Here is a 25236-nt window from a genome sequence, read left to right as displayed (position 1 = left end):
ATGGCACGGCACCATTCGTCTCATTTTTAACTATTATTATTTAGTGTGTGCGAAAGAGCGAAGACGCTTTTTGACATACTTGCTTATAACAGCTGTTGAACACGAAACGCAATGCCAATGACAGTGATGTAGTGTGGAAATTTTATTTTTTTTTTGTTTTTAATTGAAAAAAAAAATGCTACCGGACAGCAAAGTGCACATAACATTTTTTACTCCAAATGTGCTAAGGAATAGCTGGTTAAAGTTTGTCGGGTTAGTGCCGATACACCCTGTATAACACACATTTTTTGCAGCTTTTGTACAGCATCCACGAGCTACAAAAAATTGTTATTTCACATTGTTTTCGTGTTAAAGGGAATGTTTTAATTATTTCTAATAACTTTTATGATAATATTGAATGTTTGAATGATTCCAGGTCCATTAATGATAATAACACAAAGAGTGACTTCCGTAGCATTTTGGGTTCACGACGGAAGAGAAAAGTGTGGCGATGCAAACTCAACCAAACCCAACAGAGACAATGGTAAAGAAAACGCCAATAAATAAATGTTGTATGAACTTTTCCTGTTTTAAATGCAGGTAGGTAATCTCTACCTATCTATTTCTTAATCAATTTCCCTTATACAAAGTATGATTTATGTTTTATCCCGGTATTTTCATTCCACAAACAGACTGCTTAATTGTAGTAAAATCTATATATCTAAAAATAAACATTAACCACTTATTTATTAGTCTATCATTAATTATCATAGTATTCACTATGATTAAAATGTTTTAACTGCAACTAAACTGATTAACGGGTTCACTGCCAATTCTGCGAGGAGATTGAATGTTTTGAGAAACTTCGCACAGTCATTATAACTTTCAATGCTCAGTGTAAATCCAATGACCATCGCGACGTGTTGTTTTTATGTTGGTCTTGTGTTGAGTGAATCAAATTTTTTTGCGTGTGGTTTTTGACTATCTAATATGGTTTTAAAGTTATAGCCTTTTGTATATGGTTATAGACCTTTCAAAGCCTACACCGTCCAAGGCTGGCAGTGAACCTGTTAAATATCTCTTACAAAAGAGTTTTTTCTGAAGTTTGAATTTTCTCAAAAACAGTGCTACACACTAACCACTGAGATATTGATCGCAGCAAAATCTGTAATTACAATCAATGCGCTTGCAGAAAAGTATTGATGTAAGAAAATACATCTGCAGTTCCTGATTCCACAAGAGCCCAATCTCTCAGTGGTGGCACTTTTAAAATATAGTAAATGATCAATTTATTATGTTTTATAATTGATAATATTCAATATGATGGTTAAGGTTAATAAGTATTAATTGGGCATTACTATTTTAGGTGGGCACGAAGCGTTACCGAAATTACCGTCGCCTTTAGAGTTCTTCTCGTATTCGCTGGCTTTCCAGACTCTGCTGTGCGGGCCGGCGCTGACCTATGTTCTTTATAAAGACTTCATTTATAATAAGGCGTCCGAGGCTCAGGTTGGTGATGTTACTAATACATTTACAATACTCTCTCGGTAATCCGCTGCTCGATTACCCGACAACTAGTATTAACACAATGTTTGCGGGGGGTTTTTTAACCTGTTAACCGGGGAGTTCAGTTTTGAATAACGCAGCATATAACGGGCGCGAACTCCTTCACTAGGACGTATCAATACGTCACGCCCGGTGGACGTTAATTTTATTTTTATTTTTTTTTATTTATGCATCAAAAAAAGTGAAAACATCGAATTAAAAAAATAGAATATTTACAAACAATCATAAAGATTACAAAAAATATAAAAAAGGTTATAATTACAGAACAATAAATAAAAGCACACAGATAAAAGAGAAACATTGAGTTTAAAAAAATTAAATATGTAAAAATTAAAAACTCAATTTCCGTGTGATATGTTCGGAAATATACGTCCCGCTCGTTCCAGGGCGCAACATATATTTCGAGGACGTATTTATACGTCCTACCCGTACCCGATACTGTTTACGTTTGACGTATTTATACGTCCCGCCCGGTTAACAGGTTAATCAATCTACGCCGTAAAGTGGGCAATTTTTATCAAGTTCGCGCGCAAAATTACGTTTCATGTAAAATAGCTATAACTTCTGAACTATTGATCAAATTTAAATAAAATTTTCAGTATTTAACTTTTTTCAAAATCTTTTATTATGATCTGGTCACAAATTTTTATATTTTTGAAGAAAAAATTTTGATATTTAAGTTTAAATTTAAAAATTTTGAAAAACTGCACTTTTGTCGTATTGTCGATTTAGTCATTTTATGCACATTCAACATAGTATATATATTTTGTAAAATACACACCACTAATATTGTTTGAAAGTATGAAATCGTTGGAAACAATTCCCTTTATGTAAAGGTACATCATAGAATTTACACATGTACCGGGTTTCGCTACGTATTTTGTGTACCGCGCACAAACGACATCGCCTTCGTAGATTCTTATTTTTACCAGGGCCTTCAATCTTTTCCAATATATGTTTTCGCATATCAATCGATAGTCTTCCTGGAGGATCAGATTTTGAAGATTTTTTCGGATACCAGATGTTGATGGTGTTGGTTCCGGGTCTTGACTATTATCTGACGAAATCTGATCAGCCACACAGTGCTCTGCGATTTCCTTAAAAAATCGTTTATATTTTATTTTCCTTTCTTTTACGGAGTTGTACACAACAAATGAGTTGAATAATGCACAATTTATTATATACATCGCTAGCCTTTTTGTCCATTTAGTGGTTTTTTGTAAAATAGAATAATACGAAAGGTATTGGTCTGCTCGGTCAACGCCTTTCATATATTTATTGTAATCGATTATCATTACCGTACTCCATTTTTATGAAAAAATATCCCTTTATTATGTAACAAATAACTAACAAAAATGTAACAAATACTTTTCGAGCACAGCACACAAATACTTTGTACGAAATTTTTAAAGCGGAATGTAGGCAGAAACGAAAATAGAGACAATATCGCTTTAACACTGAAGAAATTTAAAGATTTAAAAAAAAAAAACAAAACATTTATCTTACAGTTATTTTATTTCAAGTGCATGTTTTATGACCACAGTCGGCCGGTCACCCGACCCTAATTCCACGAATTGCCAGGTACCTAGTACACGTCTAACGAGAGCTGACACATTATTTTTACTACACAGAGTAACCAACATCATAATATCATCGTAATATATTGTTACTCTAAGTGTATAACGCATTTTGGCGTCTCCCGCGCTTTACCAATAGTATACAAATACGAAAAACGCTTTTAAGCGTCTCCCGCTCTCTACCAACAGTACGCAAAAGACGCGTTTAAGCGTCTCCCGCAAACAATGTGTTAATACAGGGTTCCATTCAAGACTGAGTAAATCTGACTTTGGAAAGCGGATTCTTCAATAGTAACCGGATGCTAACCCTATACAGATTTTATTTCAAATATATTTTGACTGTATTCTGACTTAAATGGATTAAGTTAGTTTGAGGGTTGCAATTACATGTTTAAAATTATTGTTTTTGGTTGCAGATTGCCGATGAGCCAAATAGAAAGCGCGCCATTTGGGGTAAACTCCTGGGAGCTGTAGGAGCTGCATCTCTTCACCTCATGCTGGCCCCCAAGTATCCCATCAACTACCTCTCTTGTAAGTGATGAACCTCAATATCTATTATGTGCTACTACATATACAGTGAAACCTCTATCTATCGTTTTTGAAGACCTATTGATGAAAGCGGGAATATAGAAAAAGCTACATTCTTACAAATGTCTTATCACTTGGGTGAGCTGCACAGGTGTCTACTAACTAAAATATTTAGTTTTTTTCTCCCATTTCTGCATCAATGTCACTTAAAAATAAATTTTGTTTGCAAAATATCTTCCATGTAAAGTTTACGAATTCTTAAAACACCTAGGTTTCAGTGATTTGCCAATGACGAGGGGCTCGCATATGTCATTTCCAATACTGTTGACGCCAAACAACATGGAGATCCTCTCCTCTTTTGACCTTTCACCACGGTGGCAGGACTCTTTAACGTGAATGTGTGTTTCTAATTTTCTGCCCAGTAAAAAGATCGCACTCGTGCACCGTTGTGTTTAAATGTCTAACAACAACTAATGACTAACGGCACAAATTTCGAATGTTCCACTCGTTTACAAGTACGTACCGTTAATCGAAACTATGCATTTAGATACGAAATATGGTTCTGTATTTTCATGTTTTGAAATAATAATATGTAGTTCGAAAACTGCGTGCTTTAAACGATTAATGTGGTAAAATAATGCATATAGAAACGATCAATGCAATGCATTTTTGAAAGTTTTGTATGATATTAATTCGGGACTGGAAGAAATGAATGACAAATGCGCAAAAATGATTATTTGCGTAATACAATATTATGATCCTTAAAGCCTCTCTGATGTTCAAAACCAAGATAGAAAATGAAGAAAATATCAATTAACCCTTTGTACTCCAAACTATTTTTTATATGGTGTACCAGCTACTCCATAGAGTGTAGTGTAAAAATATGAGGAAAAATTACAATACTTTTAGAAAATTAAAAAAAAAAAAGTTTTTTTGTAAGGCAGTAAATAAAATGAAATAGTTATATTAAGAAATATATATTTATTATCTTATAAGATTGTGGTATTTTAGAAAGCACTCACCCAAACGCATACGTGGCTTGTTAGGACACGTGTCACAGTACTAACTGGTTTCCCGCCTGCCACCTTTTACTGCCCTTTTGGAGCAGACCACACATTCCCGCTTGGGACCTTTTCTTACAATATGGAGTTTTCCATTGAGCCTGGTCTCTGATGGAGTGAGAATATTTATTGCCCAGTAAAAAATATTAAAATAAAATGAATGCGTAGTTATGTATGAAAAACAGAGCAAAAAGTACAACCAATTGTATGTGGGTACTGTATACAACTGAATAGAATCATTTGACGGCCGGCATAGTCCAGTGGTAACGCATTGGACTGCCATTCCGAAGGTCGCGGGTTCGAACCCGGCATGCGCAAATAAATTTTATTTGATTAATTTGTGTTATTTCACAATTAATTAATTAAAATAATATATAGTATATTTGCGGCACGTTCCAGAGTGGAAGATACTACCAGTATCGCCCTGGTGTAAGACCACCATTCAGAATTGAAACGTTGCTCCAAATGGCTTTAGCCGTGTTTAGTGACTAGATCTGAATAGCCAGGTACTTCCCCACCTTCCTCTTTCCCTTCCCCACTTACCTTCAGCCTCACAACATCCTCCAATTGGGGATGCCATAGTCTCACTGGCTTCAGACGGGAGCAGTTGGGACTCTTGTGAGGTATTCACTATAAAAAAAATAAAAATAAATGTGTTTACCTGTAAAAGTACCCTTTTATTTTTTAAACAATAAAATGTATACCCATTGTTTAGTCGCCGCTGCAGTTACAACGCCATCGGAGTTGTTAGAATTTTTCCTATGTCGCCGTGGCGGCGACAATGGAGTACAAATAGTTAAGCATGTAATGAATAATGAAATGTAAATGTCTTTTATATCTTGCCTCGCGATCTATTAGTGAAACTGTTTTGTTTGATTTCAGCCGAACCGCCGAGCGAGTGGTCCAGCTTATATCTGCTGTGGTTCTGCTACCTGGCGACGCTGGCCGTGCGCTGCAAGTATTACTTGGCATGGCTGCTGGCGGACGCCGTGTGCAACAATGCTGGCATCGGATACCGCGCCCCCGCCAAGTGGGACCAAGTCAGCAATGTTGACATTATAGGATTTGAGGTAATATATATACATATATTTATCTTTATTGCAACATGTTATTGACTTGGAAAAGATGCTTCTTGTTGTAAGGGTACAAAAATGTAGAAATCGACATATTCCATTGAAATACAGGTAGAACAAACTGTATTATCACCTTATTTCAATGTTGTAAAGATTACAATTTATCAGTAAAGATTTTAACCTGCTGTTGATCGCATGAATTGTAGTTTTTGTTAGTTTTGTTTATTGTGTAAAAACTAAACATGTGAAGTGAGTAGGTATTTTTAAACATTCCCAATGAAATATTGGATTACTTTCAGGAGATTCCTACACAAAACTAAGCAAAAACACATTTTTTTGATAATTATGTCGTCTAGAAAAATAACCCAGCATGGTGGTATGTAATAATCTTATGACAATTAACCCATTGGCCTCCGAATTGTTTGGCTAAAAAATTGTCCTTCACATCCGAATTAATTTTGTACCAAAAGTTTTATGTGCAGTGGTGTACTAAATCTTACATAACTTTTAAACTAAACATGCAAACGAAACAATCTTTTTTAATTTACTTGTGCATTGAATCAAGGTATTTAAAAAAATATATGCATTGTTTAAAAAATAATAATAATATGATAAAACGATGATATGAAAATTTTTTTTTCAAAAACCAATTTCATTTTTTTATAATTGGATTAAGAAAAGTTGTACATTAACCATACTTATTACCATAATATATATTTTTTGCCATTTGGGCTCTTGTTAGCCATCCACCATGCGTTTTACGAACAAGCTTGTCAATTCCCGAACCACACGCCATTTTGAAAAAATTCAATGAAGCCGAAATATAACAAAATTTCAATCGTAAATATCAGGAAAAAATTGTACCAAAGGAGTCCTGCCAATTACTACGAAATAAATGCTTAATTATCTACAGAGCGATTGGCATTTAAAATTTTAAACACAGATTTCAATAATGTATCCCTTTTTCGTTTTTAAGCCGACAGACATCAGACTCTCAGTCGTTTGATTTTAAGACACATCGCCGTACACACGCCGGGACGGCGTCGTTTGAGGCCAATGGGTTAATTGAGCAGCTTACGGGTTAATACAATAATATGAATGAATGTATGATTGTAGACTGCAGACACGTTCAGGGAGGCGGTGGCTAAGTGGAACCCGGGCACGGGCCAGTGGCTGCGACTGTCGGTGTACACGCGGGTCAAGTCCGCCAAGCTGCTCAAGACGTATGCTCTCTCCGCCATCTGGCACGGCTTCTACCCCGGATACTACCTCACCTTCGCCACGGGGGCGCTCTTCACGCTGGCTGCTAGAAAGGTACCAACCCATCAATTATTTATTCATGTAATGTCAATCCTTAAAGATCCCGGCCTCCGTGGTCGAGGGGTTTAGGCTCTCGACTAACAAGCCTAAGGTTGCGGATTCAAATCCTGGTGTGCGCAAGTAAATTTTATTTGATTCATTTGTGTGATTCCCAAATTTATTCATTTAAAATAATATATGGTGTACTTACTCTCAGTATCACTCTGGTGTAAGACCACCGCTCAGAATTGAAATGTTGCTTGAGATGGTTTTAGCCGTGTTTGGTGACCAGATCTGAATAGCCAGGTACTCCCCCACCTTCCTCTTCCCCATATAGTTTCACTGGAGCCAGACAGTTGGGACTCTTGTGCGGTTTGCACATTAAAAAATCCCATTATTATTTACAGTTTTACATCATTTACAAATACAAAATATTACTAAGGCAGTTTAGTTATGTATAATTTTTACCATTCATCTGTAAAAGCCCCTAAAAAGGGGGTTAATAAATAAATAAAAATATTAATTTGATATTTAATTTATTTCCAGGTGCGCAAGTTTGCCCAGCCTTTTGCCTGGTCCACGGGCAAAGTATACAATGCTCTCGCCTTCACTCTGACCCGTGTCTTCATGACGTACGCCACTGTGCCATTTGTGCTGCTGGACCTGGCCCCCAGTATAGCCCTCTACAGGTGAGCATCATTCCATCATTATTATCCTAACTGGTTCCATAGTGACCACACACCACTTGGTAAAAGTTCTAAAACTTTCACTAGACGGAGTCATGACTAGGGGAAACAAATGCTTAACTGCTCTTTCACGCTTGGGCTTCTTTGGGTAGTCTCACAGACACACTTATTCTTGCAATAAATCACTAGTTATTCACGTAATTAAATGAATGGCCAAAGTATTAGAGATGCAACAGATAGTGATTTGGCCGGATACACAGTGATGGATACACCGGATGAACAGGTGCGTAACCTCGTTCGCTGTGTTCTGTCAAAAAACTGGCCTTTATTTGTCATAATTTGCTAAGATAATAATAATTTAAGAGTGACCAGATAGGTCGAAACCGGATAGCAAGCGGATATCCATTGCATCTCTACAAAGTATGTCTCTCTATTTAACATACAGAGATGTAACAATAGTGTGGTTTTAATTTTTCAGACGAGTTTATTTCTCACTCCACTGGGTAGCGCTTGGTGCCCTCCTCCTTCCTACCCCGGCCCACCCTACCAGACATCACTCCAACGGGGACGCCAACCACACCAATAGTAACAACTACACCAACCACACCAACAGTAACAACTACAGCAACCACACCAGCCACATCACCAGCAACAACACTAACCACATCACCAGCAACAACACCAACCACACCAACGGTGCCAACCACACCAATGGAAAAATAAAAGCTGCATGAAAATATAAGTCTGAAATCCATTTTAATTGTTTATCCTTACATCACGTTACAACACTCACTTATTTTATATTATTTTGACAAATGTTTCAAGATTCTTAGCACCGATTATTTTTATTCTTGATTACTTCCAATGGAAATTCTGTAACTCTAGGTATATGCGAGACTCCTTTCTACAATAGTATGATTTTCATTTCAAGTAGCCAAAAGATTGGTCCATTTCACCAGCCACATCTCTGAACCGACCATAACTAAGAAGGTAGCTAAATGGTTCATCAAACAAACAAAACTAACCAGTTAAATTAAACATATTATTTTTATTTATTTGTGGGGATGAATGTTTCGTCCTGAGAAATGTCATTTGATGATGCCATGCCATGAATTATGGAATTAGAAAGAAACAAAGCAACTGCAAATGGCGCAAAACGCCACGCGTACTTCGTGGTTCAGCTGAGTAGTTTGGCTCCGCAGCATTAGACCACATAAATGTAATTGGTGCCTAGACTCTTGATATATCTTCCATTTGTTGAGGTGAAACACAACAAAGTTTATACATACAATGATTTTATTTTAAATTGTTTTTGTTTTTCTGATAACTTTTATCATATTAAACCTTTTTAAATAATGAGATGTTTAATTTTTATATTTGACGTTTTTAACAAAAAAAAACTTTTTTATAATTTTTATTATTACATTTAGTTAGTTTTACAATATTAATAAATTGTTAGAAGTACAAATCTTTTTGAATAACAAGTATTATATATTATATGAATATATTGATGATAATTTTAACTTTGCTTTGAAGGTATGATTTATTTTTTTACACACTTATCAACACTCATTCACAAACTGTTATATAATTTATATATTGACCAAGCTATAGACTTGTAAAATAATGTTTATAACATACCTAGTTCTAGGCAGATATTTAAATCTTCCTTTATAAAATATCTCCTTTCAATGATTGGTGTTGGTATTTTAACAACACCTTTCCTATATAAATGCCTAGACACTGTCAGAAAATTCTTTAAATGGCGGAGTTGGTTTTTTTACTAAAATATTTTAGAAAAGTGAATTAAATCCAAATGTATTAATTTGAAATAAATGCCTATGCATCTGCCCGCTACAGTCAGTATCAGTGTCTAGGCATTATAGGAAGGTTGTGATTTTACACTTTAACCCAAATAATCTTTTATAATACAGGTACGAGCATAAAATTAAATAAGCATTCGGATGTGGGGTATCTAACTACTCTATGTTCATATTTATAGAATAATTCTGTACAAGAAACCAATTGCTACACTTGTAAAATTACCTTTATCCCATTTTACAAATGTTTCTAAAAATAATACCATTTTACTATTGGACCTGCTATTATGTATGATTTTTTATAATCAAAAGCCATATTTGGATATTTAAAAATATAAATGCCGTTGAACAAAAATAATGGAATCAAACCCGTTTCATACTGCGAGAAATATAAGTACATATCGTTGATGCAAATCTATTTTCGTATTAGTCATCCCATAATATTGTTACATTGGCAATATGAACTTGAACTCTGTTTTGTTTTTTTTTCTCTCTTCGAAAGTGGGCTTGCACAGAAACTTATTTAAATCTTCGATATAATGTGTTTTTTGTCTCTCCCCAAAAGTGGCTTGCAGAAACTTATTAGTATCTTCAATTAAATGTGTTTTTTTTTAAATTCTAAAACATAATCTAGATCCACACTAAATAATTTAAGCTGTAGTTTTAAAGGAATTGATAACTTTTGTATAAAGACACAGATTCTAAATAAAATATTCAGTGGTACATTTTATAAATGATAATTAATATTTTTAACAAATTAACGAAGAAATATTGATGGAAGGATTTTTCAATGATGTATAATAATTATTATTATTCAATGTAGACATTACAGGGGTAGTTTTGAGTAAACTTGTTGACTATTGTGCTGTAAGTTGAAGTATATATGTAAATAATCTGTGTACACAATTTGTTATTAAATGAAACTGTTTATTTCCACTTACAAATAACGTCATAATAAATCCATATTATTTTCTGGCATATTTATGTGAAAGCTTTATGTAATTGATTGTTGTTAATGTGTTTAATAATGCTAACCTAGCTAGGCTACCATAATTCTAGGTATCAAACACATGTTCTAAATTATTATTAACTGATCTAATTAATGTCATATCCAAGTAACGTAGATGAATATGAATATGTACAGCAGCATTTTCAAATACATTATTTATTAGTGAAGTATTCTACTACGAGATAACACTTATATTCAATATTCTTTAAGCTATGAACACACTTATATTCAAGCTCGAAGGCTTGGCTCGATCGAACATGTGTGCTTACCGTTATGTTCACATGCTCGACACAAGACATAGATATACCACCAAGACGCTCAATCAAATTGTAAATTTCTGTCGAAGATCAAACAAGACTTACAGACCTTGAATCTTTTTTGCATCGAGCCGTTGACTCGACATCGAAGAAAAGAGCATCGAACGAGAAGGTACATACGTTGAGACATGTTCAACTGAGTGTAAAACCATTGAGCATGAATGATCGTGGGTATTGGCCTTGAGGTTTTACAGAATTGCATATTACATAATTAGTGATGTTCGGGTTTATTTTTAATGTTTTAATTGACAAAAGTTTTTTAGGAGTCATGCTTCAAGGAACTTAAGCACCAAGTGTTGATTTCTTATAAAATCGGGGTGGTAATGAAGATTTCCTGAAACCCTGACAAGCTTGTAAATAGGCCCCACCTCTCTAGAATGAGTGAACATTCTCAATTAATTAGATCACCAATGTCCCGGTGTGGACTCCTTTAACATCTGTAACCAATCACCGCTTGCAATCTTGAAGCATAACTCGTTAATTTACACCTCTTATAGTTAATTTAAAGAGCCTGGACATTTATTTGGAACAACAGCACTATACATTGTGCAATTCTCTTTAACACCGTGCCATAAAGATGAATCTTTATTGAAAATAATAATAGATGCATCAGCTGTTGTACAGAAACTCTTCAAACATTTCTATTAATTATTGATCCTGTCAATTGCGGTTAAAAATCACATAGTTCCTGATTTGTTGAATTGAAAGACTTGGGGATATTATTGTGATATGTCAAAGGTATCACATTCACTGCCAAAAAAGTCTGCCTTATTGCGTTCCAGATTTGAAGAACGGAGTCATCTGTTGCGATAATGTGAAGGCTTCAAACTTCTGAATTGGATTTTGACAAAACAATATCTTTTGTATGTATGTATATATTTTTTCTGCTGATGTCTTTTGATTATTAGTTCCGTGGCTTAGCAAAGTTGTTATCTTTGAGTCGATAGTTTTCAAGCATTTGATTGATGCGTATAATTTATTATATGTTAATTTTATTGCTACAATATTTTATTATAGTTGGGTATTCAACAAAATATACTAGGTATAGCTTCCATATCAAATGGTTTTCTTCGCGTGCATTGTAATGTGTGTTGTTAATTGTTGTGATTGATAATATGAAAATTTTATACATATTTATGTGTTGGATTTTTTAGCGTACGAAGAAAAGACTGACAAATAGTAGATATTGTAACGAAACTCTGCATACATAATATTTGTAGCTCAAATAGCCACTTTAGATAAAAAAAAATAACAAGAATTTCTGGAATTTAAGTACATATAAATTAGATGTATGTATAACATGGTCCAAAATTGCTTTTGAAAGAATAAACAATGCCATTTTGACAATGTCTATTTCCATTATTTTGTCTTGACACATCTTACTCTATTGGTTAGGCCACAAACTACAGTTATATGCGGCCAGCGAATAGAATATATCATTCTATATGGGAGTTGTGCATTCAGCGCAACTTTCTCATATAATGCCTGGTCAAGCTGACAACTGATCTTGTTCTAACATTATTTCGTTGTATTTATTTATTCAAGTTCGTGAGGTTTTAATTCAACACGCACTTGACCGCAATGACCAGCCGGCCGTGCTGATCTTCCCATGTGAATACGGCCGGTTATAGAGTTTGTCGCGCCTAGCCTCAGATGGGAAAAAATACACTTCTGTAGTTTGATAGTATCAAGTATTTTTCTTTCTGTGGAGCTCTATTTGTGTCAATATATAATGGTAAGATCCTTTAATGTTGTCGTCATGAGTCTTCCATTTATAATTATTGAACTCTTTTTTTATTTAAAACGTCGAAACTGGTATGTAGTTTAGATTGTGAAATATTCGTTTTATAAAAACATATCTTAACAAACAAGATGCAGCTCAGAGTACAAAATGAATGCATTCATTGATATAGAATCTACTAGGAGAGCCCACAATTGAAATTTTTTTTTTAAAATACAGTTTGGCATCACAAGATGTCTTGTGTTCATAATTAACAAACTGATGGAGTGATCCTCTATATTCTGTGTCAATATAATGCGAATTTGTTTACCTTATCTGTCGGTAATGCTGAGAAGTATTTCCGGCACAAGTCGGGGAACTAACTGTTATAGATTATTTATAAAATAAATAACTTGTAAGACGCAAAAGGGTACCAGTATTTTATTTATTCAAAATACAACTTGTGATTTGAAACACTTTATTTTTACAAACAGTAATAGTTTCATATTATGTGCAATGGTTGCATTGAGGTGTATTGTATCGGCATAGTTTGGACTTTTAAACCTGCTTTCCTTTTATATTGGTTTTTTGGGTTGTTGCTTCTTTGTCCTTTTTGAACTAACATTTCAGATGACCCTGGAGTGTCCTTCAGGAATGGTCAAAAATAACAATCATAATTTAAAAAAAAACTAATGTTACACTTTTATCCCTGAAAAGCTTGTTTTGTGAATGGAATAGTATTGTATGCTTATTTTTTGTTACATACAAGCATAAAATAAAGAAGAACACAAGAAATGCAATGTGATCATGTTTCATGATCCAAAAGTTTGACCATTCTTTGCTTACATTTTGTATGCAGTACTATGTTTGATCATCATTATGAAATTTACTTTTCAAACAAATGGAATGGCGATAGACAGTGTCAGGCAACTGTAACAGGGAAGGAGCGTAGGCTGGAACCAAAAGGTACTAAGTCAATGGCGACATTAGTTTCAATTCAAATCTACATGGAAAGCATTTCTAGAGTTTAGTCTATGCATACAAGACAATTTCGTTTTACATCTGATTCTGTAATAATAAAAATAACTACATATCTCTGCTAGTAATTGTTTTTCACCTGTCATTGAATTATTTTAACTACCCCGAGTTAAAGAGTTGACCAACTGTTTCGCTGATAGAATCGGCGCGAGAACAAGGTATATTTAAGCATTCCAATGATTTCAAATAAACCAAAAAGCCAATCAGATGCGTTGCATTTAAATCAACTGATCCAATTAATAAAGTAAACAAAATAATATCAAATTTATCTACGTAATGTCTCCTTAGATATATACGGGAATTGGATATAAATCCGTGTTTGGAAAACACGGCAAGAATAAAAAGTTGATTGTACTCATCACTTTCTTTCTCACAGATATTTTGTTTATTATATAAGAAATATTTCTGCATAATAATTTTTCCTTAAATTCTCAGGGACGCTTCTTCACAGGTGAAAGATTTATTTAGCATTTTAAATTGGTATTGCATGATTATAAAATCTTACTGACCCGAGAAGTCTAAGTCTAAATCTTTTAACATTTACCGCTACAATCCTTTTTATAAATTTAACCCCGAGTTCGTTACCAAGGAGAGTGAATATAATTATTTTGAATAAGAATGAGTTATTTTTTTGCAAAGTTTTAATTTAATAAGTGACTCGCACAAGAATATTTATATTTTTTATTACATTTCAAATAATTTTATTTAGATTAGATAATATTATGTCGACCACATTATATTTCAGATGAGAAATATAAAATTTTTGAATATGGAGATGATGCATGTAACATTAATGTTTGTACAATAAACCTAAATATTTTATAATGATTATTTGTTTTATTTAATTCAGTTGACAATCCACCACCTTACAATGTCAAGTTCCATCTAACACTGCACTTTCCAGATACATAAAATATACCATAAAGTAGCTTTCTCTACTGTTCATCTCGGAACAGGGGAGTGAAGTCGTAATTAATCATCATTGTGTATCTATGTATTGACACAGTAAGAACATCAGAAAGAAGAATTCCAGTAGGAAGCCCCAGGAAAAGTTAAGGTAGGAGAGGTCATTAAATTAGTCCAGGACAGATACACCTGGGGGCGATTTGGCAAAGGATCCTCTACAAGGCGTCCCCAAGATCACATAGTCCCTGAGGGAAAATTTTTTCTCAGGGCCTTCTGTGTGGAGTCCAAAATCCTCCAACAAAAGACAACACGTCAGCTTGTGACAAGATACCACAGATATATTGCTTTAAATTTAAACTTAATAATAATCTATGACACACAATACATCGCTAAAATATAATATTATTTAACTAATAAAAGTGAACAGATCTGCATATTTTATAATATAATATTATGTACACAAAAATTATCCAAAACAAGTACTGAATGTCAAATAGATATAGGTGTTGCTGCTCATGGTGTCATCTTCCTTTATTCAGTCTCGATGGATTCCATAAATTTCATTATAAACACATTCTAAGGACGGGTTGTTTCGGAGAATTTGAACAATTCATCAAATTTCAACGTTCATTTTCGGGTTCTGTGAAAGTCCTATTCAAGTTCTGTTATTATATCATTATAGGCTAGTTGCTTGACAAAACTGAAATAAAAACAGAACTTGAAAAAATCTTTCACAGAACTTGAAAATTAACTTTGAAATTTGAATAATTGTTCAAATTCTCCGAAACAACCCGTCCTTAGTGAACCCAAGTCACCGATATACAACAAATCATAAACACGTCAATGCATGTTTCTTCTGCGACAGTTACCAACTAGTTAAAGTTAGTATTTTTTGTAAGGAAACCCGTTGAAGGATTCCACTGGTGTTAATTAGAAATGTTGTATTTCGTGCGGCCAACTTTTAATAGGCATTTCCGTATGCAGCAGAGACATCCTGAAATATCATTGGTTTCTTCGAGACGTTTGTTCAGCTGAGGGAAGATTGCTAGCTTGGGCTTCATGTCAATCACTGAAAAATATTTCAATTAAATTAGTTACGAAAAATGCATTTTAAAATTCTTCTTATTGTAATTTGATTTGAAACCTTTATTGTAGTTTGAATATTGTGCGTAATTTGTCAGCCTTACAAACATGGCTATGGGTGCTAGTTTGATGGACTGTTCAAAAATTGATTTATAGCTGTTATAAGGAAAATTGACAAGTTTTTTAGATACTGCCGACTCAATGGACTGAAATCATTCGAAATTGAAGTTGAATTGAAAAGAAAGCATAACATTGGATTTTAGAAAATCGTGAAAAATATCATGTAACACCCATATGGCCAGGAATGGGGCGCGTCAAGGAGAAGAAGAAGAAGATGACTTTTCGAGAGGGATGTTTGGCTTATCTATGGAACTTCCGGCTAGTGGATAAGGGAAGAAGGTTGAATTATAAAAACACTGTGAGAGATACTGCAGAATAAACAGTTTAATCCAAAAGTATACAGACTATTATTGACTTTACCCGCTGGATAAGTAGTGGTTGTTACAATCAAATATTTTGGACTTATCAAAGGGTTCAAAAGTAAAAGATCCCGATTGCTCTTCTCATGAAAATCAACAAAAACTTTCACAGAAAATTAAACTAGTTAATTTAATCTGTTGGTAATAGCAATAGATCATGACTCATTTTAATAAGAGCGGGACTACTCAATTGAACCGGAGCCTTAGCTCAGAGCGTATGAGCAATGATAATACTATGCTCGCCCGATACGGCTCTTAGGGTATGAATGATCATACAACTCTTGTTACCGGTACGCTGCCTCGTGGGAAGAGATAAATAAGATACTAGATAGTTAGTAGGTAAATACATACGTCCAAGTCTAGATGTCGGACGGTTTACCGGGAGTCGTATGAATACGGCTCATCAAAATGAGCTAGCTCAATTTGAGGCTTGCTCATGAACGACTCATCGCTAGTTGGTAACCATCATGTCTAACATCTCCAGTTCTCATGCTGTTATTTTCTTTACACAATTACTAGTAAAAATGAAACTTACATCTATATTTATTGTTACTCTTAGTTCTAGCAATGGTGATAATGTGATCTGGATGGGATCGTTTTTTAGAGGTGAAGAACTCCAACATGATCAGGATCTCCTCAGCATCCGGGGGGCCTTCTATCGTGAAGTACATCTTCAACTTGTCCTTGTAATAGTCCTTTGCCTGGAGGAAAGCTTTGTAGGTGTTCTTCACTTCGGCGGAAAATGCCCTTTTCACTAGAAAGAGATGGTAAACTTTTGTAATTGGGTCACTGGTTTCGTTATGTTTTTTAAAAGGACACGAGAATTCAGGTTACACTGTAACTGAGCATTTATACAGATATTGTTACAAGAAAAGAAATAGGGTGTGTCAATTAAACAATATTTGTTCAGATAATGATTATGTACTGTAAGTTACGTATCCAACGATAATGGGAAATATTAAATTACTTACGTTGCGTTAATTCACTTGCTTCTAATTGGAAGGTTTTGACTCGGTCGTTCATTCCTTCAAAAGAATCTTTTATTTTATTATTTTGACTGGAAATTTGAGTAATTTCATTTCTTATTCTTTCACTCTCCAACTTCGCTTGATGCAATACCTTTTTACTGTTAGATACTCGTTCTTGTTCACTTTTAACGCCCCTCTTTGATACGTCGTCAACAAAAGACAAGTGGGAATGAACATCTTTGATCAGAGCAGAAACTTCTTTACTAAACTCGATCAAAGGTTCTTGATGCTTTCTTCGAAATAACTCTTCACTTACGGGTAAGTGGTTCCACTCCGCAACGATTTCAAATAATATGTATTTATGCGTCATATTTAGGTCGTTGTTGGCTTTAAATTTGAAATTTACAAAGCAATACACAAAAAATATTATTTTATTTCGAGTGACAGCGTCAATTCAAACATAACGGCCATTTCAAAACAAACATTAATTTTTCTGTGGAGTCAACCTGAGACAACCGATCGCAGATAGTGATGGGCATAATCGATACATTTTCGATAATTCCGAAACATCAAAATGATCTAACGCTATTGTTTCGAATTAATCGACCAGAATTCACCGAGAGCAAGAGTTTGTTTTAGGGCAGAGTTGTGGATGACAAATGGCTCCACAAAACAAAATGTTATAGGTCATGGATATCAGCAGAGAGGGGGGGGGGGATTTAAGGAAAATACAATAAGTTCATTAAGGCATACATAACATATCATCTGGATGGATCATGAAGATAGAAGTTATAGGATTCTGAAAAAAAAAAATTCCACAGGGCCCCCAACCTCAGATGTGGCCCGGCTAGGTGCCAAAACGTGATTCGGAAAAAAATTCCATTTTTACATAAGCGGAAAATGTTGCTTGGCAGAATCTGACGTATGTGTCTACTCGAATACTAGCCGGTTAAATGGATACGATTTAATGGTTTCGATTTTAAAAAACACACAAATTTTTCCGCTTAAGAAAATACGAAAGGATTTTCGTCTAAACAGTGTTAGGTGAAGTTTATTTTAATAATTTTCAAAACTAAAAATATTAAAAGGTTCATCACAACAATAAATTAGTAAGTATTCGAAAAAACGTGCAATCTTATCGGTATCGGAATCGAAATAAAATGGTATGATAGTATCATCACTTGAACGAATAACCATAGAAAACTTTGCTGTCATTTCAATACATTATTATTTGTCATTGTTTTTGCGGCATAACCTGAAAAATACGAATAAAAGTTTGGCTTTAATTTTTAAACTGTAAAAATGACTGCTAATGATGTGTACGATTCAGCGTATAAGGGAGATTTTAATATGGTGAAAGTTCGCTTAGATGAAAGTGGAAATGCTCTGCTAACAAAACCAGATAATGTACGTAAAATTATCATATTATTTCGTTATTGTACAGGATAGTGTTTATCAGACAAAATCTTCTCCATAAAGCGCAGGTTTCACATTATATATATATATATACAATATGTGACTCTTCATTGAGTTCTCGAGGTGATCATATTGTTAAACCAAGTCGCATTAATTTTAGTTACTCAATTCCGTTAATTCCTAACTAAATCTTTATTTTATCCATCTAGACCTGTAGATGTTCTTCTATGGGCTGTTTCATATGTCATCCACCGGTGGCTATCCGCGTGCGCGGATGTCATAATGATCCACAGAGTTTCACTAAAACATACATCCTAAATACCTTGCATCAAAACGTGGTGCACGGTGGGATAAATTTAGTTCAAAAGGCCAGCATTGAAAAGTTTAAAGCTTTTTAAGTATTTTGTTTTGGTTTCAGAATGGGCGTCTGCTCCTGCACTGGGCGGCGGTGGGGGGCCACGATGAGGTGGTGTCCCACCTTCTGGAGCGGGGCTGTCCGGTGGACTGGAGCGAAGATGCGGGGGCCACTCCGCTGGTGCTGGCCGCAGCCGCTGGCAGAGCCACCGTGGTGCGCATTCTCGTCTCCAAGGGAGCAAAGGTGGACCACCGTAATAACATGGGCCATTCGGCGCTGCAGTATGCCTGTTCTAAAGGATGGAAGGAGGTAAAACATTAATTTTTTGCATGTTATAACCATAAAGCTGGACACAAACTGCAGATCCATTTGGTCCCGAACCATTTGGCTGAGTCCATTCGGCTGAATCTATATGGCTGAATCCATTTGAACACGGTACGAATTATGGGGCTACACACGACTGAGCCGAGGAGACGAGCCTGTTTGATCTATGTCCAGTGATGCCATGCCGCAAAAATAAAAATCGGTAGTTTATCAAATATTTATAGGGCTGATTGTTTTATTTCCGGTGGTTCGAGAACTTCAGAGAGAAAACTTTCCCCAGATTGATCCCGAAAAAATTCCGTTCTAGTAATATGGTATTGATTGAAACTTATAAGTGGAAAGTAAAAGTAATGGAAATGGAATACACAAAAACTTGTACAAAAATTGGCGAAAATGCTCTAGTATAAAAGTGTTTGCAAGTTCTTCTTGTCTTCTCTTCTTCAATACCTGTAATCCAAACGAAACACATTGTGTACAAAACTGTCTAATTCGAGTATTATTTGGCCATCACAAATTGTGAGTAAACTTATACTAATCATTAAGAGGAGATCATTACACTAAGCAGAACTTATTCTGAAAAGGAAGTTGGTAGCATCTGTGAGTATCAAACTCAGTCCCTCTGACTGCTAGCCAAACATCTTACTCACTGGGCTATCGACCTGCCTATTTATCCAGTGAGCGTGTAGTAGAGGAAACGACAATATAGGCGGAGAGAGGAGAGCAGCGGGGCGGAAAGAGCCGACGAGTTACGAAACTGGCCGAATGAAGCGTTGTTCCGGTATGCCACACAAGAATCGGCTTTTCTCGCACAGAGTTTTGGCAGTCAAGCGGAAACAGCTGACGAGTCACAAGGCTGACCGAATGAAGCGTCGTACTTTTACTTTACCCCCCTACGCGTGCCAAAAGATGTTCACTTAAAAACCTGTTCTGATTCTTAAGTTTAGACTTAGTAGGTACTTTAGGTAGTAAGTTCAGCGCCCTTGAGGCTGAGATTTCTCACGAAAACGGTGCTATATAAATTAGCCAAATATTATTACTGGTTGTAGTGTGAGTGGATGGTTCCCATCCAGGCATTGTGACGTTCAATTCTTCTGCTAAGTCCTCCATCATCACACAAGAAATATTTTTTACTTATAATGATGATGGTAGGAGTTTTCATAACCCAGTTCACGGTTTTTGACAGTATGTTGTCTTCCAAATGGGAGATTATTTTTACTATTTAGATAAAGTTAACTATTCTGGAGAAATGTCTTACGATATTTTTTAAAATTTTATTTTTTTTATTTGTTTAAAAATTACATACAATGTTATTTATACCCGCTAAGCTACTGCAAGTAGCTTGTCAGCAGGAGATTAGTTGCATGAAATATAATATATGAATAATAAGATATGTTGTCTGGTAAACAGAAAACAATCGCAAACAAAAAATCGTAGTTTTCATTCTGATATTTGAGCAAAACTGATACCTCCATATATATTTTCACCTGGCAGTTGAGTGTACTCGGGATTAATACTACAAAGTCTTATTAATACTCGTACTAGGATTTTCTGCTCTGCTGTCAACAGGTTAAAATAAAGTTTGAATTATATTCCAGGTGGCTCAGTTTCTGGTGGACAACGACGCTAACGTGAACGTGGCTGACCTGACCGGGGCCACACCACTGCATCGGGCCGCGGCGCAGGGCCGGGTGCCCATAGTGCAGATCCTGCTGGAGAGGCAGCCCCCTCTGCTTGTAGACGCCAAGGATAACAGCGGGAACACTGCACTGTAACAACTATTTCATATATTGGAAATTAGTAACTCTTATCGAACGTGGTTAACTAAAACAATGGGTTTTGGATAAATCTTTATGTTGTTACAACATAATGATAAAACTGGTTTCGATATACAGTGCTTTTCGTAAATACCAGATAAATCCTGCTGGAGAGGCAGCCCCCTCTCCTTGTAGACGCCAAGGATAACAGCGGGAACACTGCACTGTAACAACTATTTCATATATTGGGAATTAGTAACTCTTTTTGAACATGGTTAACTAAAACAATGGGTTTTGGGTTAATCTTTATGTTGTTACAACATAATGATAAAACTGGTTTCGATATGCAGTGCTCTTCGTAAATACCAGATAAATCCTGCTGGAGAGGCAGCCCCCTCTGCTTGTAGACGCCAAGGATAACAGCGGGAACACTGCACTGTAACAACTATTTCATATATTGGAAATTAGTAACTCTTATCGAACGTGGTTAACTAAAACAATGGGTTTTGGATAAATCTTTATGTTGTTACAACATAATGATAAAACTGGTTTCGATATACAGTGCTTTTCGTAAATACCAGATAAATCCTGCTGGAGAGGCAGCCCCCTCTCCTTGTAGACGCCAAGGATAACAGCGGGAACACTGCACTGTAACAACTATTTCATATATTGGGAATTAGTAACTCTTTTTGAACATGGTTAACTAAAACAATGGGTTTTGGGTTAATCTTTATGTTGTTACAACATAATGATAAAACTGGTTTCGATATGCAGTGCTCTTCGTAAATACCAGATAAATCCTGCTGGAGAGGCAGCCCCCTCTGCTTGTAGACGCCAAGGATAACAGCGGGAACACTGCACTGTAACAACTATTTCATATATTGGGAATTAGTAACTCTTTTTGAACATGGCTAACTAAAACAATGGGTTTTGGGTTAATCTTTATGTTGTTACAACATAATGGTAAAAGTGGTTTCGATATACAGTGCTCTTTGTAAATACCAGATGTATTTATAAATATAATCTACCATAAGTAGTTTCCCCAGAATAGCTACTTATATTCAGAGAAATATTTTTATTATTTATATATATATTTTATTGTGCCTATCGGCAACGGCGGTGCACAAGGGGTTAAGGCAGATATTTATTAAATAACGAAATACACTTAATTCTGTTTTTATACGGGGGACACATTAAAAAAAATCTGTGCATTATTTATAAGAAAATGGGAGATATAAAGGTTCCATTCTATAAAAATCACTCAAGAATTTCAACAAAAAAAACATGTTATAATTATTCCCTCCCTCCTACGGATATAAATACAATAAACAAGCCTACTTTTGCCGAATTTTTCCATGCATTTTAGCATATCCATCTGTATCCTTCAGAGTAAAAGGGTTAACTTAACCCATTATTATTGTGAATGTTTGTGATCTGATAAATTATGTACAGTGGTGCCTCACACAACAAACGCCTCGCACAGCGAATGCTGCACACAACGAACTTCCTTTTCGTTCATTTCACGATTCATACAACGAACTTCGCTTCACACAACGAAGTCGCCCGATCTTCTACGATCACTGCCGATTAATTGCATCCTCCCGCGCAGGCAGTCGTTAGACTCGTTAGTCACTGCGTAGTACGCTTAACTTACGCACGTATCGCAGCAATCGTTCTTCATTACGAATTAAATCGCACACGTATCACGGCAGTCGTCCTTTTAAGATAAACTCAACATTTTTTTTATATGATGGGTTCTAAAAAAAGCAGGAAGGTGATTTCTCTTGAAATGAAACAGGAAATAATTAGAAGGAGTGAATGTGGAGTAAAACAGTGTGACCTCGTCAAAGAGTTTGGCCTCAACAAGACCACCATTTTCACCATTTTGAAAAACAAGGATGCAATAAAATCAGCCAAAGTAGCCAAAGGAGTATCAAAACTATTTAATGAAAAACATAGATCTTCAATCCACGAGGAAATGGAGAGGCTATTAGCGATTTGGATTAAGGACAGACAGGTGAAAGGTGACGTAACAACCCAAGATATTATCTGTTACAAGGCCAAGATAATTTATGAAGATCTAAAGAAAAACATCCCTGGAAGTAGCAGCAATCAAGATAATAAAGAAGATTTCAAGGCCAGCAGGGGGTGGTTTTTTAGATTTAAGAAAAGGTATGGAATCCACAGCGTTAATATGCATGGTGAGGCTGGCAGTGCTGATAAAAAAGAAGCAGAAAAGTTCTCTATTAATTTTCAAAAATTTATTATGGATGAAGGATACTGCCCACAACAAGTGTTCAATGCCGATGAAACGGGTCTTTTCTGGAAAAGAATGCCGAGCAGAACATTCATTACAAAAGAAGAGAAGAAATTGCCAGGACACAAAGCCATGAAGGACAGACTTACCCTTATGATTTCGTCTAATGAGCAAATGCGAGAAACTGCGGCAGGAGTTTACCAATCCCCACTATCCGGATTCCGCTGAAGCAAACAGGATCAACGACCTGTACTCCGATACTCTTGTCCGTTATTTCCGGCAGATGTTGAAGAAAAGAGAGAAACAAACGACTTTGGACAGGTTTTTCACTGCACCATCGGCGGAAAATGGATGAAGATGTGCAAGATTCGATTATTTCTTAAAATTAAAAAATGTGTGTTTTTTTCATTATGTTTTTAGATGTATCTAAATAAAAATAATAACAAAAAATTTATCTTTTTTTTATGTCATCTTACCATATTTTATGCTACAGAACGAATTATTTTTTTTAACATGTATTGTTATGGGAAAACGCGTTTCACATAACGAACTTTTCGCATAACGAACTTGCTCCTGGAACGAATTAAGTTCGTTGTGTGAGGCACCACTGTATTAAACTTTTTTTTCCAGGCATTTAGCATGTGAAGAAGAACGGGATGAAGTAGCCGTCCTGTTGGTACACGCCGGAGCCAGCCTGGAAACCTTGAACAAAGAAAAGAAATCTCCCCTAGAAATGTGCCCTGTTCGTTTAGCCAAAATTCTCAGTAATTTGTCATAAAATATTAATAATTAAGTCTAGTTTAAATTTGTTTTTAAATACATACTTCAATGAGTATGTACTGTTCATATATTCTTATTTTAAAATAAAAGTCTGTATAAGGTTAATTTCATGATATTATATATGAACTTAATGTTTGTTAGGTGATAATATTTTTTATAAATAAAAACTATTGAAGAACCCCATTGTTTTTTTATATTACTCTAATCTGACTGGTGACTGGTGAGTGTTGCCACACGTAAAACACAAATATATCTTTACTAGCAATTACTTAAATATAGTGATATGTATCTCTCACACATGAACTATCCGCTTGGAACTAGCGTTTCGTGCACCCAGGGGGGTATAACTCCGATCGAAAATTGGAACTGAAATATTGTGACGTCATATGATTGCCTAACTATATCCACAAGTTTATGGAATAAACTTTCAGAGTTTTTCATTGGTGTATAGTATAATAAGTAGGCTCCGAATGAGAATTGATCTAGTTAGTGGTTTATTTATGCCTGCACCGCTCCAGACCCTACGCAGAAAATTAAAGTCCGCCGAAGGTAACGGTTTGCAACGGTGTTCATTGTGGGACTTTTCTGTGCAGGGTCTGGTGGCCGCCATTGTGTAACTATAATTTTAGCATAATTCTGGTAATCGGAATGTGTGCTCAACATGGGTCCCTCGAATGCTCATGGATGATTAAACTCGCTTCAGCAACGATGATAAGGTTCAATACTTCCAGAGATGTGCAAAATGGGTACACAAAACCATTTGAAATGCAAAATGGAAATGGGTCAAAAATTTTCCATTTGAAAATGCAAAATGCAAAATGGTTTTTAGAAAAGCATTTCAAATGCAAAATGCAAAATACCTATTTTCAAAATGCATTAAAAATGCAAAATGGTTTCTCAGGTCAAACAATTTAAATAATTATAGAATTTTTGAACAATTTTGTCATTTAATAATGGACATCAATGTAGAACAAACATATTACATGATGGCAAATCCAAAAACACCACGACTATAGATTATGAAACCACAAAAAATTTGCACGGGACTAATGTTGCCAACGTAAAAACATAGAAACTGCTATCTAACATTTAATATTACAGCGTCGGTCATGTTCAGTATTTGAATCAGTATTTTTGTAATGGTATTACTCAATTGCCAGGGCTCCTACCAGGGAGCAACTTGACAAATGTAAATTATCTCTCATAGCGAGGTTGAGGACTGACTGATATTTGGGGCTTAT

The 25236-nt window shown here is 35.3% G+C and overlaps 3 protein-coding genes across 3 annotated transcripts in view; 2 read left to right on the top strand and 1 right to left on the bottom strand.

The window, feature by feature from the left end:
* oys (lysophospholipid acyltransferase 6) overlaps positions 1–12751 on the top strand; it is a 149030-nt gene extending 136279 nt beyond the window's left edge. The window contains exons 5-11 of the mRNA XM_089638324.1: positions 416–523; positions 1346–1488; positions 3539–3653; positions 5594–5781; positions 6901–7098; positions 7630–7772; positions 8248–12751. Coding sequence (XP_089494450.1) covers positions 416–523; positions 1346–1488; positions 3539–3653; positions 5594–5781; positions 6901–7098; positions 7630–7772; positions 8248–8503 — 1151 coding nt within the window. The 3' untranslated portion in view covers positions 8504–12751. The remainder of the gene's footprint in view (positions 1–415; positions 524–1345; positions 1489–3538; positions 3654–5593; positions 5782–6900; positions 7099–7629; positions 7773–8247) is intronic.
* A 13-nt stretch (positions 12752–12764) lies between these two features.
* Positions 12765–17571, bottom strand: LOC149419466 (uncharacterized). The gene is made up of 3 exons (XM_089638323.1): positions 17113–17571; positions 16677–16895; positions 12765–15648 (listed from the first exon to the last, which is right to left on the bottom strand). Exons 1-3 carry the CDS (start codon positions 17477–17479, stop codon positions 15506–15508), a joined length of 729 nt encoding a protein of 242 aa, XP_089494449.1. The 5' UTR covers positions 17480–17571; the 3' UTR covers positions 12765–15505.
* Positions 17572–18312: 741 nt separating this feature from the next.
* On the top strand, positions 18313–24157 carry LOC149419465 (uncharacterized). The gene is made up of 4 exons (XM_089637835.1): positions 18313–18516; positions 18944–19189; positions 20800–20972; positions 23846–24157. Exons 1-4 carry the CDS (start codon positions 18412–18414, stop codon positions 23991–23993), a joined length of 672 nt encoding a protein of 223 aa, XP_089493961.1. The 5' UTR covers positions 18313–18411; the 3' UTR covers positions 23994–24157.
* The last annotated feature ends 1079 nt before the right edge of the window (positions 24158–25236 follow it).

This window comes from Hesperophylax consimilis, chromosome 12, assembly GCF_061612785.1.
Source record: "Hesperophylax consimilis isolate HC1 chromosome 12, BYU_Hcon_1.0, whole genome shotgun sequence".
In the NCBI taxonomy this organism is placed as follows: Eukaryota; Metazoa; Arthropoda; class Insecta; order Trichoptera; family Limnephilidae; genus Hesperophylax; species Hesperophylax consimilis.
This window is presented reverse-complemented; position numbering and strand designations above follow the sequence as displayed.